The sequence below is a fragment of the Chrysochloris asiatica genome, unplaced genomic scaffold (genome assembly GCF_000296735.1).
Source record: "Chrysochloris asiatica unplaced genomic scaffold, ChrAsi1.0 scaffold00020, whole genome shotgun sequence".
Lineage (NCBI taxonomy): Eukaryota > Metazoa > Chordata > Mammalia > Afrosoricida > Chrysochloridae > Chrysochloris > Chrysochloris asiatica.
Window position 1 is genome coordinate 16,858,266 of NW_006408538.1, and position 26,519 is coordinate 16,884,784.

A 26,519-nucleotide genomic window follows, 5' to 3' on the forward strand; every position below is an offset into this window, starting at 1 on the left:
GAGCAAGACTAATATCCCTAGACAGTTGATTTACATTGGAAAACCCATTCTTTAATATGTTGTTATCCACAGCTTGTCATGATCCACACAGTTTAAAGCCTTCGCAAAGTTAATAAAGCACACGTAGACAACTTTATGGTATTCTCTGCTTCCAGTCAAGATCCATCTGATGTCAGGAATGATACCCTAGTTCTACATCCTCTTCTGAATCCAGTTTGAATTTCTGACAGCTCCAGGTTGATGTATTGTTGCAGCCATTTTAAAATTATTTTCAACAAAATTTTATTTGCACATGATATTAATGATATTGCTAGATGATTTCTGCATTCTGCTGGGTCATCTTTCTTTGGAATGGGCACAAATATGGATCTCTTCCAGTCAGCTGAACAGGTAGCATACATCAGTGAGTGCTTCTAGTGCTACATAAGTTTGTTAAAAGATTTCAGTTGGTACTGAATCCATTCCTGGAGCCTTTTCACCCATTCCTTCAGTGCAGCATGGGCTTCTCCTTTCGGTTGTATCTATTATACAAGACCTGTTTTAAGTGTCCAAGGGCAAAGATATCAGTTTGAGAACTAAGATGCACTTGACCCAAGCAATGGTATTTGCAACTGCCTCAAATCCATGTGAAAGTTGGACAATGTATAGGGAAGACCGCAGTAGAAGAACAGATGAATTTGAGTAATGGTGTTGGAGAAGAATACTGAAAGTACCATGGACTGCCAGAAGAGCAAGGAGGTCTGTGTTGGAAGAGGAATAGTCAGAACGTTCCTTGATGGGAAGGAAGCTCCTTGAAGACTTCATCTCTCATACTTCCCGCATTTTATGAGGAAGGACCAGTCACTGGAGAAGGACATTACACTTGGTAAATTGGAGGATCAACTAAACAAGGGAAGATCCCCAGTGAGATGGATTGATGCAGCAGCAGCAGTAAAGGGCTCAGTGAGGATGCCTGTGACAATACTAGTAAATTCTTAGGAAACAATTGCTTGGGACTAGTTGTGAGGCTGAACAAGATCAAGGGGAGAACAGAAACTAAAGAAGCAAATTGTGTCTAATAATGAAAATAAGATGTGACTGTATTTTGAAGACTTCATAACTCTGTATCCATAAGGAAACCAGTTTTTCTTACTAGCCTTTTCATTCATTTGCATAGATGAATTTTCCATATTTAAAAAAAAATCCTAAGAAAATTGATAAATGGTGCTACAATGTAAGGATTGTTATCAATGACTTGAAACAAAATGTGCTTGTTATCAAGTCCTGGTGTAGCGCCGCACGAGAATGTGCTGGACCGCAAGGCTGGTGGTTCAGACTCAACAGCTGCTCCTCGGAAACACTATACAGGGTCACTAGGGGTCGGAACAGACTCTATGGCACTTAACAACAACAACAAGGAAATCTGCAAGATAAAGAAATAAGCTATGTAGAACATTAAATAGTGATAAATGGCAAAGAAAAATTTTAGGAAGTTTGTTTAAGTGTGTTTGTGTGAGTGTGTGAAGGTCTCTCTGTTGTTGTTGTTAAGTGCCGTCGAGTCGGTTCCGACTCATAGCGACCCTGTACAGGGTTTCCGAGGCTGGAAATCTTTACAGGCGCAGAAAGCCTCACCTTTCTCCCGCGGAACAGCTGGCAATTTCGAACTGCTGACCTTGTGGCTCACAGCCCGATTCGTAACCACTACGCTACCAGAGCTCCTATGTTATCATTATTCATTATCTGAATAAGAGTGTATGTCTGTATGGTTATAGAAGAGTTAAGAAATTCATGACACAACTTATTGTAAACATTTCTGCCAAAATGGTTATCCTGAATGTCTGTGTTCCTTTTCTTCTCTTCAAAATGATAGCGATTTCCTGGCTATCATTGATTCCATTAACTTTGAAAGAAAACATCTGTAAGAGAGTCCCACATCATCTGACTGATTGATGCCCTGTGCACTGCTCTGGCTGGTTTTTGATTAGGAAGGACCCTACTATCCACCAGAGTAAATGTATGAATGCATTCACACATGGGGTCACCGTGAGTTGTGGTCAACTCAATGGCAACTGGTAACAGGATATCAAGAATAAAACCAATTTTAACAAAAACGGGGGCATGGTTAATCTTACAGTTCAGAAACAGAGGACCCTAGGACCATCAAGGGAGAAGAGCACAAGCAGAATGTGAGACCTTATCTAGAGAAGCAGAGATATCATAGATGGAGGCAGAGATGGGGACATAGAGAGAGGGAGTACCTGAGGACTCTAGATTCACGGGAAGAGAGGGACAAAGGTACAGCAGCCAGGAGGCAGACTTGCAGAAAGTGTACTTTGGTGGTATAAATTATTATATATGCCTAAGTGTTTAAAAAATAAAAAAAGAGCTAAAGTGAATAGAAAGAAATACTGTTAACTGATGGTACATGGAGGGGATTATAATCATTGTAATGAAACAAGATGTATGATTTGTTGAATGTGAAACTGATGATCTGCCTTATAAACTTTCACTCAATCCACAATAAAAACCTTAAAAAAAAAAAATAAATAAAAGCAAGACAGATTGCATAGCTACTGAATGCTAAACACGGAAGCAGGTACTTCATATACACTATCAGATAATCCTTAATTGTCCAGAGTTGGTATTATTGCCTGCCACCTGCATTCTATAGACAAAGCAGAGCAGTGACTTGTCCCAAACCATAAAGCTAAGTACTGTGAGGGCCAGGATTTGAACTGAAACAAAAAAAAACAACAAAAAACCAAACCAAACACCCACTCATGCCCTACCAAAATAATAGCTAAGTCTAATAATACACAATTTAAGATAATAAATGTAGCCTCAGAAACCTTGTACAGGGTTGCTATGAGTCGGAACTGACTCCATGGCATATAAATAACAACAACAAAATGTAACTTACTGCTTTGAACTTTGAAATAAATCAATGTATTTTTACGCTGCTAGAGTACTAGTTTCGGAAACCCTGTACAGGGTCGCTATGAGTTGGAACCGACTCCTCGGCACATAACAACAACAACACAGTACTAGTCTATCATGTGGATTTACTCTGACATCCAAAGAGCTGAGAAGGCACAGTAGTGTACATCCTCATTTCTCTATCACTCCTTACACAGAGGGAAGGCTAAATGTGGTCATAGTGATGGCAGGAACTGGGTCTGTCATTTATAAAACATGGTCCTGTATTTTCATCTTACAGATGACCTGGCTTGGAAACAAAGAGGAAGGACTGGTCATTTTCAGTTGGTAGGTCCCAGGGAGAAACAGTTGAGAATTATCTCTTCCAAACTTACAAATCTGAACTCTTTGGTGAATTCAATCCAGGAGGATTTTAATAGAATCACATAGAGAAGGAGGAACATTCATTTTGTTTTCTTTTTCTGCCTGGTTAAAAAAAAAATTTCACACAAAAGGGAAATAAAACATAGGAAAAGAGTAGCATACAAAGTTGTTTCACTTAAGCAATATCAGAAACTCATCAGTGATCTAAATTGTCAAATTTGAGTTGAGACTACAGAAGTAGTCCTTCCAGGTTAAAAAAGGCATATTCCACACAATCAAAATAAGCTATCAGAATAGGCAATACACAATTAATCTAGACAGAAGACAGTTCCAGACAATCAAATGGAATTTCATAGTCTTAATTTATTTCTTTTTAATATTACCTTTATACTTTTTCTTTTTTTCTCCCCTTATTACGTGGTTCTATACTGTAAATTACAGAAAGTTCAAAATAAATGTAATCCATAACTGATCAGCTCTATCAACTTTTGTCTTCTTCCTCCAATCAACTGAACTCTTTTTATAGTTCCGTATGTGCCTCACAAATGAATAAAGAAAAGTTTATACTTACTAGAAAGAACAGTTGTAAGGAAAATGTAGTCTGAAAAGGATATGAGCCCACATTCTCCAAGGGTGTAAAATATACTGCCTTCATCAGCAAATTTTTCTCGTTCCTGAGAAATTTTCTATTAAATATCCAGGTCACACCAAAAGATAACAAAAAACATAAAGTGAATTAGAAAACAAATTGTAGGAGAAGAGTCATCATTTAGCTGACATTTTATGCTGTTTCTCATAAGCATTTTTCTAATGGCCATTCCAAATTAATGGATCCTTTATACAGTTTTTAAGATGATGAAAATAACAGGACAAAACATATTTGTTTGTGTCAACACTGGCTTAATATAAAAATTGGGTAACAATTTCAATCTTACGACCTGCCATTTAAAACACAGAAGCCCACTTGGATTGATTTTGTTCTAAAAGCAACTAGCCTTCTTGTATAGAAATACATAAATTAGTGAAAAAAAAAAAGAAACAAATTTAAAAAAACTAAAAAGACATCAGTTCTGTCAAGGAAAATTATTCTATTAGTGATCAGAAATGAAGATGTAAGCAACTATTTCCAAGGCTCCCATAAATGCTCAGAAAATGAATTTCTGAATTATTCATTTTAATTTTCACTTTATGACCCCAGTTAGTTTGCATATGCAGAGTAGTCAAAACAGACATGCATGCCAATATTTGGCCTGATTTAATGGAGTTACATTTTACTGTTACCTTGGTGGAGGTGCCTAAATCTCAACTATTTGGTGCACTGATTTCTTAAAATCTTATCTTTTACTCTTTCCAGTTCCTTTTTCAGTTTTAGTAGTGGCCTGTCTAGAAACTGTTCTCCTCCCAGGTGTTAAAAAAAACCCTGTTTAGTCTTCGGGACTCCTACCCAAATCATAAACTGAGTGGTGACAATGAAGAGATTAAAAACAACAACAACTGAAAAGGATCCATCAAAGAGTTAGACTTGGAACGGGTTTTTACACTTCTGGACCAAGCAAAGATGCTCAGAGTTATTCTGGGTACCAAAAAAGGAAAAAGAAATAGGTCTTAAGGACCTAAGCCAACAAAGCGCAATCAAAGTAATAATGTCATGCAAGAGCACAGAATCAGCAGCCGCACTGCAAACGGAACTTCAGGAGGAGTATCATGAAAGAAAACCAACAAGCACCAACACAGCAGCATCTGGGTACACAGCTATCCAATAGGTTACCTCTGTCTAGTGAAGATCCCATCATACACCACAAAGGAAAGAAAACTGGTTAACTGACTGAAAACACAAATACCAAGTAAATCATCATGAAGTCTGTTTGCATGATTTTCTTAGTAAACCTATTCAACACTACCTCTGCTGGAGAGCTGCTGTTCCTATGAGACAGTAGCCATGGGACAGGTAAAAATCCCAAATGCCAACAAAGTAGTGCTAGGTTTTGACAGTGGATTCTGTTTCAGAAAGGGCTTTCTCACTTTGTGGCGGACAGCAGGCATGTTCTGCTTCACAGCATTTAGACATTAGTTCTTGGCGCTGACAACACAGATGAGGACATAGTTCAATATGTTCTAATTAAAGTTAGACCTCTTACCACTTAATCTTCTACCAAGGGGTCAAACACAAATGTCAGACAAGAAGCTGCTATTGGTCAAGATCTAAAGCAGTAAAGCTGTTCAGTGGGAAGTGACTATTTTAAAATTTTAAACAATGATTATTTAAAAAAAAACAAACACATTATCCACGATACTGCAAAAACAAACTATATGCTGAGGACAAAATAAACAAAATGAGAATAGGCTCCCAAATGCGTACCTACTATTGGTCCGAACAATAAATGTGTATAGGAACTGAGCACTTCATAATAATTATGAAAGTTTTATGAGGAGATTTCTAGGGCAATTAAAATAATATATTGGGAGCCAGAATTGGAGTCAACCCCACAGCAACTGGTTTGGTTTTTTTTAGGCAGAATTTGAGGAGCAGACTAAAGTCTGAGGAGAGAGTGGAACTGCGTAGCTAAACCAAAGAAACAGCCCAAACACTATTTTTCTAACAATCCATCACCTGGATTGTGCTGGTACTCAGAAGATAATGAAAAGACTAATCTAATTTTGTTGGTAACTTTTCATTTTGTTACAATTTCAAACTTTTAGAAAGTTGAAAATTTGTATTAGAACCCCCACATATATTTTATCCAGATTCAGCAAGAGTTTACCTATGACTTCACTAACTTTATCACTGTATGTGTCATAGACAAGTCCCCCTGTGTGATTTGAAATTGGAGACATCATGCCCCTTGACATCTAAATACTTTGGTATAAATTTCCTAAGAACGAAGACATTCTCTTACATACCACAATACAAATTAATCAAAACCATTATCTACCCACAGTCCAGATTCAAATATAGTCAATTGTCCAGAAAATGTCCTTTTTAAAGTTTATCCCCCTTCCCCCATCCAGGATCTATGAGTCCAGGATCTCAGAACCCATGATTACCCACTGCATCTAACTTTTAGTCTTCACTAACGTGGAACAGCCTTCCTTTGTTCTTAACTAGGACAGTTTTGAAAACTACAGATGAGTCATTTTGTAGGAATACCCCTCAATTTAAATTAGGTTGATGTTTCCACATGATTAGATTCCAATTGTGCATTTTTAGCAGGAATACTTCATAGAAGTGATACTGCACATTTCTTAGTGTATAATACCACAACTACATGGTGCTGGGCTCTCCCAATATTATTTGGCTAAGGGGGTATCAACCTGATTCTCATTTGTTAAGTCACTATTTTTCCTTTACAATTAGTCGGTATTTCATAAAGAGTTACTTTGGGGCTGCACAAATACTAGGTTCCTTATTAAGCTTTCACCCGATTTTAGCACTGATTTGATTTTCCAACAATATCATTCCTTCTAAATTTATCGGTTGTCATTCCATTGTAACACATTTTCCTTTCTTCCACATTTATTACTCCTTAATTTATATAGTATGTTGGTGGTGTTAAATGCTGTGGAGTTGGTTCCAACTCATAGCGACCCTTTGTAGGGTTTCCGAGGCTATAACTCTTTATGGGAGCAGAAAGCCCCTTTCTCCTGCAGAGTTTTGAACTGCTGACCTTGAGGTTAGCAGCCCAACTCGTAACCACTACGCTAACGGGTTATTATTACCTGTTATTATATGTGCTTAAACTGCCCTAGTTTTGGCTTGTCTGACCCCTTAAAGTGGGTACCCATGTCTTGTGTTGTTTTCTGGCACATCTTTTAGTATTAGAAGCTCTCAAAAACAAAACCAAAAAAATTATTTGGGAGCTTCTATCTTTCTGGTACAACCAGATGCTTCAGACTCATCTTGTACTTTCCCAGTCTTGGAACAGCTTTTTCCATAACTAGTCCTAAGTGTTTTTAATGGATAATGGTATTTAGAAACCAAGATCTGGGTGTTACGTACATTCATTATTTCTAGATTCTCTCTGTGTACAAACTGCTATGTGTGTTGTGTGTGTGTGTGTGTGTGTACACCCACATACAAACACTGTCATTTATCAATGACAAATTACAAATTCATACTAATTTCATGAATCCTTTTATAATACTATACGGCACGATTTAGTCTTTCCCTTTACATACTTGTAACTCCCTTTTCCAACAGTGAGAACCCTAGTTTCTCTCTATTTATTTGCTCAAGGTTTGTTGTTGTTAAGTGCCATTGAGTCGGTCCTGACTCACAGCACCCCTGTATAGGGTTTTCAAGGAGCAGCTGCTGAATTTGAATCACTGATCTTACAGTTCAAACCAACCTTGTGGTCGAAGCTTATCCTATAGTACCACTCTAGGATTCCAGTTCAGAATATACAAAAAGTAATTTCAGAATTGGGTAAAACAAAACAAAACAACAACAAAAACTGGAGCTCAATACTTGCTAAAGTCTTTTAAAAGTCAAATATACATACAGTAAAATGCAAGAAATCTTACAACATTTCACACTGGGCAAATCTGCTACAAAAGATCTCTTAAAAGTGTTAAAAAGCATAGATATCACTTTGAGGACTAGATGCGTCTTGACCCAAGTCATGGTATTGCCTCATATGCATGCCAAAGTTGGACAATGAATAAGGGACTGAAGGACTGATGTCTTTTAATTGGGTTGTTGGGAAAGGGCACTGAAAACACCATGGATTTCCAGAAGAAAATAATCTGTCTTGGAAGTACAACCAGAATGATCCTTAGAAGTGAGGAGAGCGAGACTTCTCATGTACTTTACATAGCTTATCAGGAAGGACTGGTCCTTGTAGAGGGTCAGCAAAAAAGAGGAAAAGTACCCTCCCCCCTCCCAATGAAGTGGGCTGACCCAATGGCTGTGACAAGAGGTCCAACATGGCAAATATTAGGAGGATGGTACAGAGGCCGGGCAGCATTTAATTTTGTTGTACATAAAGTTGCCACGAGTTGGTACAGACTCAATGGCACCTAACAACAACTAAATGCACAGATCCAGTGTACAGTTTGCTGAGTTTTGGTGTTGCGCTGCGGGCTAATGCATCAGACTGCAAAGTCATTTGAACTGCAAGGTCAGTGGTTCAAGCTCACCAACTGCTCCTTGAAAACCCTATACAGGGTCGCTATGGGTCGGAATCAACTTCACGGCACTTAACAACAACAACATAGCATACAGCTTAAATGACAATGGTGTGTGACTTTCTAAGGCAAGGTCATAAAAGGCATTTTCATGTCTACCTTTACTCTCTTGATGGGAAGGAAGCCTATTGTCATTTGAAAATAATACTCTGGAAATAGAGAGATTTTTTTATTGTTGTCAAGTGCCCTGGAGTTGCTTCTGACTTATTGTGACCCTGTCTAGGGTTTCTGTGTCTGGTGTGTTTGAATCAGTGACTTGTAGTTAGCAGTCCAATGCTAATCCTGCAGCGCCACACCAGGGCTCTGTAGAGATGTCTACGGGGTCCAGTAGCAATCTGTACTATCTCACCAGGCATTTGGAAACGACTGCTCCCACCATAGTTGTGATTGGGCCCTAGGCTGACACCTGGTTTGTGAGCCTGAGGCAGAGCCATGCAGCCTGATTGTTCTGTAATTCCTGACCCACAAAAACCAGGAGCCACAACAAACAGTGACTGTAGTGTTAAGTGACTCAGTTGGGGATTTGTTACTCAAGCTCAGTAGTGTCACTGTGCTCCCACAGTGAATCTTAACGAGTTACAGACTGGCTGAAATGGGGACAATATTTTTACTATTATCTGGGGGAATCCAAAGAGAAAAAAAGCACATTCCAGAGTTAAATCACATTGTTTCTTCTAGTTAAGAAGTTCTAAATAAACTTTTTTTTTTTTTTTTAAACTACCACATATGACACTTTATTAGCGTAGTGGTTACGAATCGGGCTGTGAACCACAAGGTCAGCAGTTCGAAACTACCAGCTGTTCCACGGGAGAAAGATGAGGCTTTCTGCTCCCGTAAAGACTTACAGCCTCGGAAACCCTGTACAGGGTCGCTGTGAGTTGGAACCGACTCCATGGCACATAACAACAACAACAACAATGACACTTTATTGGCATTTGACAAATTTACAAGGGTCTCTGTTGCTGTATACATCACAATGAATAAGAGCTGTTTAGCCATCTACATTCATTCTTACTGGGTAAATTTTCTCAAATTATCTCCAACACTGATATCCGTGACAAAAGGAATCTGAAGTATACTGCAACCGGAAAAGCCTATTTTTTATAATCAGACAGATTTCAGAGTCAATGGAATAGGCCTGAAAATTAGAAAGTTGCCTATCACCTAGGGACCTTAAATCTTCTCTGGCATACATCAAATCTGAGAAAGAACACAGTTTTCTGTTTAAATTCTAATCCTTTGTGAAATTGAAATTACTGGATTATTTTAATATTAACACTTCTCCATATTGCAGAAATGGAGTCTTGGTGTGGTGCTGTAGGATAAGCACTGGACTTCAAGGTCAGTTTGAACCCCAAGGTTGGTAGCTCAAATTCAATAGCCGCTCCTCAGAAAACACATACAGAGAAGTGACTTGATGGCACTTATCGACAACAACTTGTTACAGAAACACTTACCAAAGTTTATCTAAATCCCTCACATACCATTTGTGGTTGAATTTCTAAAATAAATCTCATGGTGATCATTAAAAATGCTTTTTCCTGAAAATGCAATTTTCGAATGAAAAATGGTACTTCTAAACCTTGGATTGAGGTCAAGTCAGGGGGTGGGGAGTGTTAGAGAAAATTCCACAATTTTCCCATGCAATTAATGCCCATACTTCATTATACAGTTGGTGCAGAGACAGATGCCAAAGCCTTGGGAAGATACCAATCTTAAGCAATCACACTATTCCCAATCAAACAAAATGCTTGCTGCACAGTTTAAATGTGCTGCTCTTCCTCCCGGTCCCCCTCCCTGACATTGCAGAAAGGTAGAATTTTGGAAAATGTCACATAAAAATTAAATTGTCATGCTTCTAATTTAGAGTAGTTACCTTCTCCTGACTCAGATTTTCTTCCAACTTTTTCAAAGGTAACATTGCTTCTGAGGTGAGCATAAATTACTGTGCAGCAAAGTGGGGAAGGTGAATGCTTAAGATACTGTGAACTGCACTCTGCCAGAAAGCAATTCTCTTTTCAGTCCCAATTTTAACCACCTTCTTAGGCTCTGGGAACAATTCCAAAACTCCTAAAGTGCATATGATTTCCTATTTCATTAGTTATATGGCTATGCAGAAAATGGATATTAATGAAGATGTTTAAAAACAACAAAAAAAAAAACCAATGGCAGAAAAGCATAACAGAAAAATTTTAAAATACTGGAATATCATTAACTTCCAAGGGTACAATTTTATTGAAATGATTTATTTCAGTTCCCAGTATCTGATGAGGTATTAGCAAAACTCTAATAAAAGGTGAGAATGGAATCTTCAACTCTTATTAACTTTCTACTACATTATTCCTGCATACGAGGCTGAAAGTAGCTCTGGATGAACAGAGTTTATGTTTTACCATTACCTAAACTTTAAGAATTTAATTTTGTGCTTTGGTCACTCAAACAGATTAATGCTGAAAAAAACTGTCCTAAGCTCAGCTTTTTGGCTTGGAATCACATGGGTTATAAAAGGCTTCCCTACCACTTAATGTGAAAACAACCTCACGTACAAAAGTTTTGAGAAATGCCAATGTAGCAGTTTCATCTTGCATTTGGAAAAAAATAGTACAAGAAAAGATGCATCAGAAGAACAAAACTTAACTCATCATCTGTTTTTGAAGATCATTGTTCACACCCTTGATTTATACTGTTCTAGGAACTACCACGTTCAGATGAAGGACTTTAAAATGAGTCTTGAAACCACACATCTGGAGGCATTCCTTGACCACTACCTATCATTAAAGAGATATCCAGAATTTAAAAAGCATAGCTTGGATATTCTAATCAGGCACTGTGGTTTTTCGCACTTGGATTTGCATTATCTCTTTCAGTCCTCATTACAAATCTGTGAGGTTGGCTATGTTGTTATCTGCATTTTATAGATGAAAAAACTGATGTTTATAGAAATTAAATAAACAGCTCAAGGTAAAAATGCATTTAACAGCACACCAGACTATCTATGTCTGATTCCAGAGACCATACTAGTAAACACTGTATGTTTCTTTGTACCAAATGCAGAAGAACATATTGGGTATCTATATTATTTGCAGTTTCTAAAAACTGAAAAATTTTACAGCAAAACTATTGTAAAATATTAATCTTGGGCTTAGCTTGTATCAATTAAGTTAAACTGAAATTGAATAAAAAGGTCTAAGCTATTGACCTTAGCTTAGGAAGGCCCAAGCTAATGAACAAACCAATCTGTGTTGGAAGAAGTGCAGCCAGAATGCTCCCTTGGAAGCCAGGATGACCAGACTTCATCTCTCATACTTTGGACATACTGCCAGGAGAGACCAGTCCCTGGAGAAGGATGTCATGTTTGGTAAAACAGAGGCTTGGAGAAAAAGAGGGAGAACCCCCCCAATGAGATGGATTGGTACAGTGGCAGCAGTGATGAGCTAAAATGGGAGTAACGATTGTGAGGTTGGTGTAGGACTGGGCAGTGTTTTGTTCCCTTGTGCTCAGGGTTACTATGAGTCGGTACTGACTCGAAGGCACCTAACAGCAAACAAGCTAAGGACGGAGGTGCATATAATTTTCTCAATGGATTGACTCATTCAAATGTATATTTTACTAATTTTCAAAATAAGCATCAAGAATATAATTATTTATTATAGTTTTATTAATGAACAGATGCTAGCCTAATCTGTAATTGATTTAGTTTTTGATTTAGAATAAGACATCTGAAAATACACCATGCCCCAAACAAACACGCAAGGCAAGAACTATCCTCACACCTTCTCCACAATCAAAGGTCATCAAGAGATGTTTAGGCTAAGCTGAGAACCTGTTTATTTAACCAGAATAAAAGGAGAAACCAATTATTTTGAGTAACGGTCATTAAAAACTTACTTGTGTGACCTTACATCATGTTAATGCTCTTGTTAAAATAATATAAAAAAGGAAATCTGTCTGGAAGATTTCAGAGCTCAGATCTGAAAGTGAATTTCAAATCTTGCTTCATAATGAAAAAGCTAAACATAAAGGTGTTGAAATGTAATGATTAATCATGTCTATGCCTTCAAATCAACAATGATAAAGCAAATGGGCTCATTTGGCCCCAATTTCATACATAACAGGATCTAATATGAAAATATATTTACAGACGTCATAATGTGAGTCTGAATGTTTAGGACAGTCAAGGAAACTATAATCTCCTTTGGAGTGCCTGGCTAGTTCTTTTTTCAAATGTGAATCATCAAATGAATTCAATCAACAGTCTTTAGCAGGGGTGGAACTCAGAGACTGGAAAGAGATATTAGGGATACTCCTCACAGCAATATGAGTATTTCACACCATTCATAAGCTGCATCTGAAATAAAGCACTCTATACTACCAGGAAAACAAAATGATTCCAGACTTTCCACAGGCAATAGGAACTTGGCATGCAAAGGACAAATTCCTTCAAGGGAATAAGCAAAATAAGTCTCTTCTACAACTGCTCATTGGCTCTGGAAGTTTAAAGGATTCATATAAGAATCATGAAAATGACTAATATTTACAGAATTCAAAATAGCTAATTCTCCCATATCTATTATTAAAAAATTGTTATTTTTAATATAAAAAGACGCTTATTCTCACAAGGTATTCTTAAGACAGTTAACTTGATTTTGACTTTTTGCTCAACATTGGATACTACCTTCAATCGTGAAAGTGTATAGAAGAAGAATGACACTCTTTGTCAACAATGGCAGTTGACTACTCAAAGCTGCAGGAACCAAAGAATTCCAAGCATTTATTATTCCTACCTCTTCTTTACTCCTCACTTTTTAGTAAGGGGAACTACCTGATGCAAGGCAGGAGAATGAGATTTTTAGCTGCCTCTCAAAAATTGTCCCACCCTAACTAGAGAATTAGAAGCAGCCGTAGCCAATCACAGATGTTAACATCTAATCTGATTCATTCTCCTTAGCACCCTTCAAGACGGGATGCTAGAAACAGAATCTCCATGATTAGAAACATAGATAATGAGATTATCCATTGTTCTTTTATTTTGCCATAATTTTTCAATTAAGTATTTGTTGTTGCTTTTTTTCAGAAGACATCCAGGAAGAGAATCTGTTAGACTAACAACAGGATAGTTGTACTTAGTCATATGCATGCCAAGGAAATCTCGGATTTCCTCCCTCTTGTAAACTCATTTGTCTGGAGACTACTAAAAATACATCCTATTTTAAAAGCAAAGAAGCATAACATAAAATATACTGTTAAAAAGAACACCTTGTTATTTTTATTAATTATATTATTTTGAACCACAAAATGTTTTTAATTCAATTTAATTTATAACTTTAAGACTGCTAGCCATCAGAAATGCAAGAGTAATTTTTAAAAATTAATAAATGTTAATAATTTATAGACTACAATGAAAACATTGGAACTTTCAAAGATCAATTTTAATAGTACTTTTTAAGAGTGTCCCTGAAATTCTCCTTTGCCAACCTACAACTTAGATTCTTTTTCAGTTTTCTTCATCAGTATGCTTGCTTTTTCCAGTGAAAGTCGCTGATTAGCTCCAAAAAGCAAAGTAGTGGAGTCTTTCTAAATGCTCCATCTGCTTCCCCTTAAGTCATTTTATTGAGCAAAGTATACCTTAGCAACTGCTTGTCTTTATTTATTATGTATGATTTTAAAAAAAAAAAGCAAAACACACCTAAAGATTCCGTTTTTATTTGAAGTTACTGTTATTGCTGTCATTACCAGTTTATAGTTTAACTAGAAACATGGTGCCTCAAATAAAACTATTTAAACAACTTGACTAACTTATAGGATACGGTGGTTTAAAACAAAGTTTCTCAATCTTTAGTGTAACTCCTAGTGTTGAAAACTTCCTTTCAAATTAAGCTGGGTTTCTGTGTTCTCAAGGTCACGTATGTTGTCTGAACTGCCATACTGAAGATTAGGTACACTAGTTTAAAGTGACTGAAGTGAATTACTCTGAAGGGAGCAGGCGAAGGACACGAGCATGCACCGAACCTTTGTCCCTGAAGCATGACTCTGGATTTGGGAGCACTAATTAATTGAAAGCACATGCTGCTGAGTCAATACCTGCCAGAAATCCTGATCAGAAGATGAGAAAAAAAAACAAACTGACATTGATTATATGAACAAAAATCCCTGAATCAAATACACATATCATGTAGCATATAAAGACCAAATTAACCCCTGTAATAAAATCACCAGGCATCTGGAAATACAAAAGGCAGTATACAAAGAAATGTTTTATATATTACCTGCAAGCTGCATTCAAAAGAAAACTCTGTTCCTAATAACCACCAAATAAAACATAGTTGTAGAAAACTTATTTTTACAGAAAGAATATACATGAAATTATTGTGTCTTAAAAGAAAAAGCAAACATTTAATTTTTTCCCTCTTAGGTAGTTAAAACATTTCTCTAAGCTTTCTTATTAAGATGTCTGTTTTTTTTCATGAGTATATATTTTAACTTCATGGCAAACTATTGCTATGAAGTTAAAAAATATGAACACACAGGCAAGTGAACTTGGATGAGTTCAGAACACTAGGACTTACTCTAAAGAAAAGTTCAGAATGGCTGTGTGAAAATACGTTTTTCCAAATCCCAGTGCACTACAAGAAATGCTATCCACATTAGTAGTAAAAAGTCAGCCATGTGGAGGCTGACATTTGATGAGGGAATCTAGGTTAGATAATTTAGCAGGCTACTACTCCAAAATAGTTCCAAATTTCAAATGGGTTGAAGTTTGTTTGTTTTTTAAAGAACAAATAAACTTCATTGGCTGTAAAATAAAAGTTGAACTCACCATCTTTCTCAAACAATGCCTAGTAGCGTAGGGAAAATTCTTCATTGAAAAATATATGTTATTAGCAATTTACCAAAGCTCTAGTAGCGTCGTGGTTACGAATCGGGCTGTGAACCTTAAGGTCAGCAGTTCGAAACTACCAGCTGCTTTGCGGGAGAAAGATGAGGCGTTCTGCTCCCGTAAAGATTTACAGCCTCGGAAACCCTGTACAGGGTCGCTATGGGTCGGCACTGACTCAACGGCACTTAACAACAACAACAACAACAAGGGCTAGAATTAATGTGACAGAGGTCCACAGGCTATTACAGCAAAGGGGTATGTAAAGGCAAATCTCTATGAATACCAGACCATTGGAATACGAGAAATCATACCAGAAGTCTCTCTTAAGTCAATGGACTAGCTAATTAACCCAGGCCAATTGCTTATTTAGAGAGAAAACAAACGCAGAGATTTTTACAGCTGACTGACCTGGGAAGGACAGAATCAACCACAGAGAGAGTAATTAGGCAGAAGGTAGGCTCTTCTGCAGTACTTCACATAAACCTGGAGCTAAGACACTATATACGAGAGCAGCAAACTCCTTTCATAAATTGAGTGAAGCAACTTAAAGTCATGCACAAGAGCTACAATTTGCACAGCCAGATACTTTATCTACTGTTTCAATTTTACAGAGAAGGTAGTTGACACTCAGAGGTTAAGAATGGAGCAGAACCTAGCGGAACATAGGTTTTGTCTGTGTCCAAAGTCCACACTCGTCATTCTGCTTGCTGTACTGTGCATGAAGAAGTGTAGCAATCCACAAGATGGTATATGCTTTGACTTGGAGAGAGTGATGAAAACTGAGAGGGAGGCAGTGTGCTGGGCTGGCACGCACACACGCTCTCCCTCTCTCTCTGTTAATAGCCTTTATTTTGTTGGGCAATGTTAGGATTACAGAAAAATTGGGAAGAGAGTTTCCATCGATAGCCCTCCTCTTGAGCCGTTTCACCTATTATTATCATTTTGCCACACTGTCGGATGTGGTTCAGCACACTTTATATAATATCCACTAGCCATTTACATACAGCTAGCTGCTCAAAATGGAAATCCTTTTAGAAAACATTTCATAGAGCAAATGCCAGAGACCAGATTTTCTTAGGGCTATGCTGTGTGGATTCCTGGTGTGGCACTATAGGATAAGCACTGGACTGGCTGACAGTTTAAACCCACCAGCTGCTTCTTGGAAACCCTATACCGGGTCGCTTTGAGTCGGAACCAAATTAATGGCACTTAACAACAACAACTACAATGCCTTGTGAGCTGCTGTAGGATAAGCACTGGACTGCAAATTGAAAGAATGGCAGTTCAAATTTACCAGTCACTCCTCAGAAACCCTACACACGGTTACTATGAGTTGGAACCGACTACACTGTACTTACAACCACCACCACCACGCTATGTAAAGAATAAGTAAGATTCTAATGAGAAAGAAGAGCAATGGGTGAGACTATGTTTTGAAAACCATTTAAAGGACTTTGGGTGAGAAAGATGGAAGATGAAAATATCTGTGGCTAAAAATAAAAATGGAAATTTTCAGCAGGTGTCAATGAATTCCTGAACTGTTGAATCAGGAACTGAGCTCACTTTGGTAATTTAATTCTATTCTAAATGTTTGCCCATGTGAAACTAGCTGCTCACCAGCTGCCACCAACTCATGGCAACCACATGAACGTCAGAGGAGAGCTATGCTACCAAGGGTTTCAATCGCTGATTTTTCAGTAACAGATCAACAGGCCTTTTCCCCGAGGTCCCTCTGGATGGACTGGAACCTTTGGGTTAGCAACGAATGAGTTAACTGTTTGCATCACCCAGGAACTAGCGTAAGACTATAATGAATTTGTTGTTGTTGTTCCTGTATGGTGTCAAGTGGGTTCCACTCAGAGTTATCCCATATGGGGTTTCTGAGAGCAGCTGGTAGGTTTGAACTGTTGACCAGTCAGTCCAGTGTTTATCCTACAGTGCCACACCAGGGCTCATTATAAATAATAACTGTTGTTTGTTGTTATTAAGTGCTGTCGAGTCAGTTCTGATGAATAATTCAGAAGGTAGAGTAAATAAACTGTTTAGCTTACAATATTATTTTCTTAAAAAATTATTTTCTCTCTACTGATCCATTCTGATCAGCAAAGATCCAAATTTTCAAATACACGTAACACCGCTCATCTGGAAGGCTTCATTTTAAAAAAGAGAAAGATATGCACTTTTAAAAACAAACGTCAGATGAAACAAGCTATATGAATGGTTAAATGTGAAGCTGATGATGTGCCCTGTAAACTTTCACTCAATCCAAAATAAAAACATTTAATAAAACAAACAAACAAACAAAAAACAAACAAACGTCAGTTGGTGCTCACGGTATATGAGAAAATGATGAATAAAATAATAATGCAAATGATATTCTAGTTTCTAACTTCAGGTATTAACATTTGTATACATCTTATTTTCCTTCTTTAAAATGAAATATGTGGTTTTCCAAGTTATTATGGATTCCTACCAGATTTATTCGCAGTCCTAATGCCACACTGAACTATAAGGTTGGTTTGAAACACAGGTCAAGCTATTCAAATCTGTCAGCTGTTCCTCAGAAATTATACAGGGTCGCTATGAGTCAGAACCAACTCGATGACACTTAACAACAACAATCATACTTACTCAATCTGTATGTGGAGCATGGACTATATGAAAAAGAACATGGCATCAAGATTGGAGGAAAATCCATTAATAACCTGTAGATGGCATAACGTTACTTGCTACAAGTGAAGAGGACTTGAAGCACTTAACTAAGGAAGACCGAAGACTAGCCTTTAGTATGAATTACACTTCAATACAAAGATGACAAAAATCCTCACAACCAACGGAGAAAAGATTGAAGTTGTTAAGTAATCCACTGTACTTGTATCCACAATCAATGCCCATGTTAGCAGCAGTTAAGAAACCAAATGAAATACTGCATTAGGAAAATCTGATGCAAAAGATCTCCTTAAAGTCTTAAAAAGGAAAGATTTCACTTTGAGAACTAAGGTATGTCTGAAGCAAGCCATGGGATTTTAAATCATCTCATTCATATGCATGTGGAAGTTGGACAATGAATAAAGAAGACTGAAAAAGTGTTGATGTATTTGCATTATAGTGTTGGTGAAGAATACTGAATGCACCATGGAGTCCCAGAAGAATGAATAAATGTCTTGGAAGAAGTACAGCTTCAGTGCTTCTAATAAGAAAGGATGGTGAGACTCTCATATATTTTGGACATGCTATCAAGAAGGACCAGTCCCTAAAGATTGGCACCTTTTTTTCATTGAAGTCCCTCAATGAAATGGACTGACAAAGTGGCTACAACATGGGTTCAAACAGCAAGGACTGTTAGGATGGTGCAGTTCTGGGTTGTATTTTTCCTGTATTCACAGGGCTGCTATAAGTTAGAACCAACTTGAGGGCACCTAACAACAACAACAACAAATCTTATTTCATCAAAACAGCAAAAAATGACTTCCTTCAATGACTTCAGTAACTCTTACTCTGAGCAAATATATATTAAGTAAGGTAGTAAAATAAAAGAACTATCTGACTAAAGAAATTTCAATTTGTAGATGTTTTGTAACAAAAGGAGGGGAGTGGTTGACTTTGCAGTCCAGGAGCGAAGGTTCCTGGGACCATCAAGGGAGAAAAGCAGAGTGAGGAGGCCCTACCCAGAGAAGCAGTGATGCCAGAGATGGAAGCAGAGATGATGACATGGAGAGATGGAGCAGCTGGGGACTGTAGACACAGAGAGGGAGAGGGACTGTGTGCTGATGACTGGGGGGGAGGGGGGGGCAGGCTTGCAGGGTATACCCTTTGGTTGGTTGATGATGCATGGAGGGGTTTGTAACCATGGCAATGAAATGATATACTATAGGATGAATGTAAAGCTAATGTTCTCCCATGTAAACTGTAAGGACCTAACTGATTTTACCTGATTTTGCCTACCTAGAAACTGCTTGACTAAACTCTAGTCAGGCTCAGAAAAGCATTTTAAATAGACAAGGCCTCAGTTTTTAGTCCCCTCCAGAGACAAGGTCAATCTCCATTCTGTACATTAGCCTGAACATGTCCTCCTGTTCCAGAAACGTGCTAAATCAGCTCATGCTGCCTTAGAATATCCTTTCACCCCTAGCAACAGCGGGAACTAGATAAAGAATAGACAGGACCCAAGGCCAGATGCCAGATGTTTTCCTTTACCCTAGCCTAAGAACAAAGACCACCAGTCCTGACCAATTAAACTGTAACATCTCATAGTTTGCCAATTGTTAACCAATCCAAAGATTGTAAAGCTGAGAAACCTGAGCTGTTTGAAAACTCTATAAAAACCCTGCAGACAATAAGTTCGAGGCTCTTTCCCTATTCTGATGCGTTGGATAAGGTTAGAGACCTGGCTCGAGCTTGAATAAACTACCCTTATGTATTTGCATTGGTACACGGCTCCTGGGTGGTCTTTGGGGACCCTGAATTCTGGGCATAACAAACTATCACATAATTCACAATAAAACACCTAAAATTTTTTCAATTTAAAAATAGGTTACAGATGCAAATACCTTAGATATATAAAAGGCGGTAGAGAAGAGTGGTCAATAGTGGGAAGTCAGTTTGGAATACTGGCTCGATTTCTTTCTAACTATGATCTCAGGTTACTTATCTAACTTCTGTGTGCCTAGTTTCTTTGATTTCTAAAATTATGATAAGAACAATAACCTATCTAAGATAATGACTATGTAGATTAAATGAGCTATTAAACCTAGGAATTTAGAATAACAATGCCTTGTTGTTTGTTGTTAAATGCCTTGGAGTCATTCAAACTCACAACAACCCTGTATAGGGTCTCTGAGGCTATAAATCTTTGTGGGAGGAAAAAGCCTCATCTTTCTCTCTGGTGGGCTCAAACCACTGATTCTGTGGTTTGAGATAAGCAGTCCAGTGTTTATCCTACAGAGCTAGTGTGCTCCCCAAAACAATGACAGTTGTTGTTAAGTGTTATTGAGTTGTTTCTGACTCATAGTGACCCTGTATAGGATTCCTGAGGAGCAGCTGGTGGGTTTGAACCACCAACCTGTGGTTAGTAGTCCAGTACTTATCCTACAGTGTCACACCAGGACTTCGGAACAATGCCTAGTTGTTAAGTGCTACTGACTGGATTCTGACTCATAGCAACCCTCTAGAGTGTTCAAGGAGAGGCTGGTGAGTTTGAACTGCCGACCTTGTGGTTCACACCGCCTTGAAGTCCAGAGCTTATCCTACAGCACCACACCAGGACTCCAGAACAATGCCTAGCATCTGATAAATCCTCAATAAGCTTAAACCAATTATTTGTATTGTTATTATTGGGTATAGTTGTCTAAAAGGACAAATAAAAGTAATAATTTTCATTTAAAAAAATTCACTTTTCAACTGGGAAAATAAAATGACAATTAATACATTTATTAATTACCAATGAATTTAGTTATTTAAAGGAGCTAAAATGTCACCCCCAAATAACATGGATTGCTGTTAAGTGCTGCTGAGTTGGTTCCAACTCATAGCGACCCTGGGGAGTGGGGGACTCTGACTTCAAGGAATTAAAATAACTTGTGCATTCTGTTACACTTATTCTTTCTTTAAAAAAGTAAAAATGTTCCTATTATAAAAGAAAGAGAATTAAGTAACATATCCTATTTTAAAGGAGCTCTGACAGCGTAGTGGTTATGAATAGGGCGGCTAATCTCAAGGTCAGCAGTTCCAAACTATCAGTGGTTCCACAGGAGAAAGATGAGGTTTTCTGCTCCCGTAAAGATTTACAGCCTCGGAAACCCTATGTAGGGTCACTATGAGTCAGAACCGACTCCACGACACATGACCACCACACCACCATCCTACTTTAAAGACAGGACTGACAGGACAAATGAAAACACTGAACATGAGCAAAACCAACAAACTTCTTTCTATACAGATCAACAGAATTGATATGCGAATTTATTAAAAATTTGGACTTGAGAGATTTAAAATCTCTGGAAGCTGAGAGAGAGAAAGGGGGGGTGTTAATTAAAAACATAGAATTATATAGGAACATCATAATCTACTATCTAAATTTAACAGAATTTAAGCAGTTCAAATAAATTTGTGATGATTCATCAACCCCTCTTCCACGAGAAATTTAGTCCTAATTTAAATTACTATATTTGCCTCATTCTAGACTCCTATTTTATGTTTATATGAAATAATCACAACTTGAATAAAGCACTGAGTTAATTACATTACAGGAAAAAAATGTGACCACCTGAAATGAATAGTATCTCATGGTCATTTCATATATTTCATATGAACAAATATTCTTTTACAAATCATAAAGGAGATGGAAATAAAAATTTATACATTAATTTTCCTCTAAATTGGAACGCTCATCAAAATTCTAAAGGGACTATGTTGTTGCTGCTAAGTGCCATTGAGTCGGTTGTGACTCAACAATTAATGAAAAAACTGAATTCAAAGGCAGTGTTTCTGAAACAACCAGGAAAAGGTTGAAGAAAAGGGAGACTCAATAGGGAGGAAAATATAACAAATCTATTTTCTAAAAAACAATTAAAAAGTGAAGTGATAATAATAAACAATAGATTTCAAAGGACAATTTGTTCTTACTTAAACACAGGCTACAGACTTTATATTTTTTGTAGAGATATGGAAGTTAATATTTATTGCATAAGAAACTGTTTACCCAAAGTAATTTTCTACTGTGATTATTTTTAAAGAATATCTGGTGTTTGATTTGGAGAAAGGTGTCTCCTGCATGTTATAAGTTAAGTGCTACTGAGTTGGTTCAGACTCATAGAGATCCTGTGTAGAGTTTCTGAGGATTTTAAGATCTTTTGCAGAAGCAAAAAGTCTCATCTTTCTCCTATAGGGTGACTGGTGGGCTCAAACCACTGACCTTGTGGTTCCCAGTCCAGTGCCTATCCTATGGAGCCACTATGTTCCTTCCTCTACATGTAACAGAAACTGAAAATATAAAATATAACTTCAATCTTTGGTTTGCTGAGATAAAAAGAGGAAAGGAAATAGCATATTGGATAATCAAGAAGGACATTAACCACTTAAGACAAGCCCAAACCAACAAAAGATGGCAACTTGATGACTGAGTGAAAAGAAATACTTGACAGTAAGATAGGTAAAAAAGTTCTTCTTAGATGTTTACAGGCCAATTACCAGATGATTAAAAATTAAATGCAGAAAAAATAGTTTTCATTAGAGAAAGAATCCAAAATTCATTAGATGACTGCATTAATAAGTCATAAGGAGAATACACATGTATACATTTAAAAAATTCTATAAAATTATACTAAAACAGAACCAGACCATATTTGGTATTATCTCTATAATCGTGCTAAAAAGCTATTTATAATGATTTTTAAATATAGTCCCAGAGAAAATCTCAATTCTTTCAATAGTTTGAGGTCTTTTGATTTTTCAATTCTAGCTGAATATTTAAAAAAATATCGCTTATCTATAAAATATATTCTTATGACTCCAGACCATGGACTATAGCTGTTAACTATTCTTTATACAAAGCCTGAGTTAGCAGACTGTTTTGAAATGTGCTTTGATGAAGCAGGTGGCAAAAGTAAGCTGTTTGCCAGGGAGTCATCAGGGTAAGCCATCAAGTCCTTTCAGGACAAAACTCCCTCCAAGACTGAAACTCAAAGGGAACACACAAGCAGACATGTAAGCTCACTGGTGACCATGTTGCTCTACTTGTGAGTGGAAGTGGGGGAAAGGTAGTAATGAAGATCTAAGCTGAGTTCAACCACGTTCCAAAGACTCCTGTAGATTTTGACATGAAAAAGAAGAGGAAGGGCTGGTTGGTCTGAAGTTTGAGGAAACTTGGGAACTCTTGTGGACACTAGCCTAACCACAGAGGGCTAGAGCTGAGAGTGAAATAGCCAGCTGAAATGAAGTGGGGGGAGATGCACTAGAATGCCTAAACTTGCAGATAGTACCCATTTGACCTAGCTTCAATGGTTTGATGACCAGAACATGACTAGAGGAAGATAAATCAATTTGATAAAGGAAGCAAGTGTAAATTGCTACAATTTGATGAACTTGACCTATACTTATGAATGTAGTAGATCAAAACACCAACTGAGAGGGAAGGAGTCTTCACATGAAGTATCAATCCTATCCCCTCTGTATACAGGGTAGACAGGGGATGGGCAACTTAAGACATTGGCTACCTAAAATGAGAGGGCAATAAGGGCACGAAGTAAGTGGCTTATACGTTTTCAAGAGGGATTTTAGTTTAAGAGTGTGCAGGAGAAGGTATAGTCCCACTGAATCGTTTTCATCTTGTCTAGACGGATTTGGTGAAAAGAGATGGGGATAAGACTCTTATGGCCCAATAGTGAGTAACTGTTATCATGACCAATTGCAACTGTCACAACTTTAAAGGTAGAAGTTTTGTAACAAAATGTGGGGAGTAGTTAACCTTACATTCTAGTAACAGAGGACCCTAAGACCATCGAGATAGAAAGAGAGAGAGAGAAAGAGACAGAGAAAGAGAAGAGTGAGAGAGAGCAAGAGTGTGAAATGTGGGACCCTAACCCAGAGACCGAGGCAGAGATGATGGCATGGAGATAGAGCAGCTGAGGACTCTAGACTCATTGAAAGGGAAAGCCTGTGTGCTGGCGGGCAGGAGGCTACGTTGCAGAATGTGCCATGTGCCCTTTGGTTGTTTAAATGATTATATATTCCTTCAAGTTTTTGTGTACATAAAAATTTTTAAAATGAGGGCAAAGAAGCAAATACTGTTAAATGATGCTGCATGGAGGGCATTGTAATCATTGCAATGAAACAAAATACAACAGGTTAAGTGCAAAACTGTCTCCCATGTAAACTATCACTTGACTGACAATAATAGCTTTAAAAAGAAATAAATAATGGAATGCATGACTTTCTTCTAAAGGGAATTGCTAGTATTCTTCTTACAGAATGGAATTATCATACATTTAAAAACACACGGTAGCACTAGGCTCTAGTAAAAAGATTCTCTTTAAAATTTAACAACTACTTAAATCCAATTTCACTGTCAGCTGAAATACAGAAATTGTGTTGATTTTTCTAAGGAATTTTCTACTCAGTTAAACAAAATAGGAGAAATGATAACAGGTACCAAAGTAATAACTATCCAAGTATTCATCAGCATCAACTGGGCCATTCTTTTCTATTTCACATTGGGAGGATCTATGAAACTCAACTACAAATGAGAAAACACCCCAGGAAAATGAAATGTTATTTTTATATTTGCTTTAGTTTTCAGTGAAAAAACAAACAAACAACTAAACTATATTTTGATTAGAATAAAATAAAATATGCTAGTGTTATCAGAGCATTTGCAACTGGTAAATGAAGAACTATTCAATGGTGCTTAAAAGTTAAAACAATGTGGGCTAGAATGGTGGGAGTAATTAATTCTCTAACTAGTTCATAATTAGCATCTGTTTCAAGTTAAAAAAAAGATTATTACTCATATAAAAATCAAAATAAATTTAAAAGAAAATTCCTCTAGGGTGTTAGCTTTTTAACTAAAAATTTCACACAAATTACAATAATTAACACACAAATCTGTTTTTCAAGAGGAAACTGACCGTAGCATTTATATAATCTAGAAACTGCTATTTTAAGAATTAAAAATTTGTGACTGACATTATAAAAATTATGAAGATCCAAAGGAAAATAATAAAATCGACAGCAGAATGAATAGTGATCCTTAAAATTTTCAAGTGAAAGATTTCATACATTAATAAAAAATTCTGGAAAAACCTTTAAAGTGAACAAACATTTAATGTATTTTTCACTTTTTATATAATAAAGAAAACTTTAAGACAGGTCAAAAGTATAGAAGCTACTTTCTTGAACTTCTTATGAGCAAAAAGACAATTCATAAGGACATAAATCAGAGGTGAGCTCAATTTTAAAATCCTCTTTAAGAAGCCTAATATTAGCTCCAAAACAAGACCTCTAGAATGCATATCATGGAAATTAATACAGAATTTAGAATCTGACAACAGGAATTAATATGCACATCATAATGTAGATGAAAGGGAAATATGGCTGTTTTACTCCTTGTAAGAGGACACACAATATGGCTCGAGGTCACTGGCCCAATTCTACTGTCTTTCATGTGAGTCTTCCATTTCTCTTTTGGAATGTGTTCCCCTGGCAGCATGAGGTCTACTTTCATAAATATGACCTTTCTATACTTTTTTCTATATATGACTTTCATACAAGTCACACTTGCACACATTGTACATTTATATGCCTGTATTTTTATTTCATACCCCAATTTCAAAATCTTATGCTTCAGTGTATTCACTGAAATACATATTTGCAACTATAACCTATTAGGCCTGCCTTTCAAACACAGAAACTATTATTCTTATCTCCATAACAAGGTGAGTACTCAAATGCTTTAAGATTTTATTGCATTTTACTTACGCTATTTTATAAGACATTGGAAATCAGGAATATGAAAATGACATTAATAGATGTATTGTTGTTGTTAAGTGCCATCAAGTCAGTTCCAACTCATATTGACCCTATGTAGGGTTTCAAAGGAATAGCTGGTGGATTTGAACTGCTGACCTTGTGGTCCGCAGTCCAGTGCTGATCTAACAGTGCCACATCAGGAGTCCAATAATAGATGTGCTGTCGTTAAGTGCTGTAACATCTATTCTGACTCATAGCAAACCTGGATAGGGTTTCCAAGGAGCAGCTGATGGGTTTAAACTGCCGAGCTTGTGGTTTGCAATCCAGTGCTGATGCTACAGCGCCACTCCAGGAGTCCAAATAACAGATGTAGAGCTCATAGAGTGCATAACTCTAATGCAATTGAAACAAAGACTGAAGTTATCAGTCATGGCAAAAGGTGATGTGCACATTTTTAGCAACAAGTGGATACTTACTAGATCAAACAAGAAGCATATTATATGAAACATGAGTTACCATGAGGGATTTCATTCATATCTGACAGTTTTCTAGGAAATTACTCTTACAGCTTATAACATGCCAATCTGCTATTCAGCTTGTATTTATTCCACTTCTTTATATGATTTTAGGTTTACACATCTCCTACAATAGAGGACCAGATTTTCATGTACTCTAGATTCATCAAAAAGGTGATTTAAGTTAATTTTGCTATATG

General features: G+C 37.1%; 1 protein-coding gene across 3 annotated transcripts in view; it reads right to left on the bottom strand.

Moving 5' to 3' along the window:
- The window catches only part of MICU1 (mitochondrial calcium uptake 1), a 184,461-nt gene that overhangs the window by 120,773 nt on the left and 37,169 nt on the right, over positions 1 to 26,519 (bottom strand). Inside the window, exons 5-6 of one of the 3 annotated variants that reach the window (XM_006835875.1) lie at positions 5,048 to 5,053; positions 3,851 to 3,965 (exon numbers count right to left, since the gene is read on the bottom strand). In XM_006835875.1, coding sequence (XP_006835938.1) covers positions 3,851 to 3,965; positions 5,048 to 5,053 — 121 coding nt within the window. Of the gene's footprint in view, positions 1 to 3,850; positions 3,966 to 5,047; positions 5,054 to 14,544; positions 14,557 to 26,519 lie in introns of all 3 variants that reach the window. The other 2 variants (XM_006835877.1, XM_006835876.1) reach the window with 2 other exon arrangements.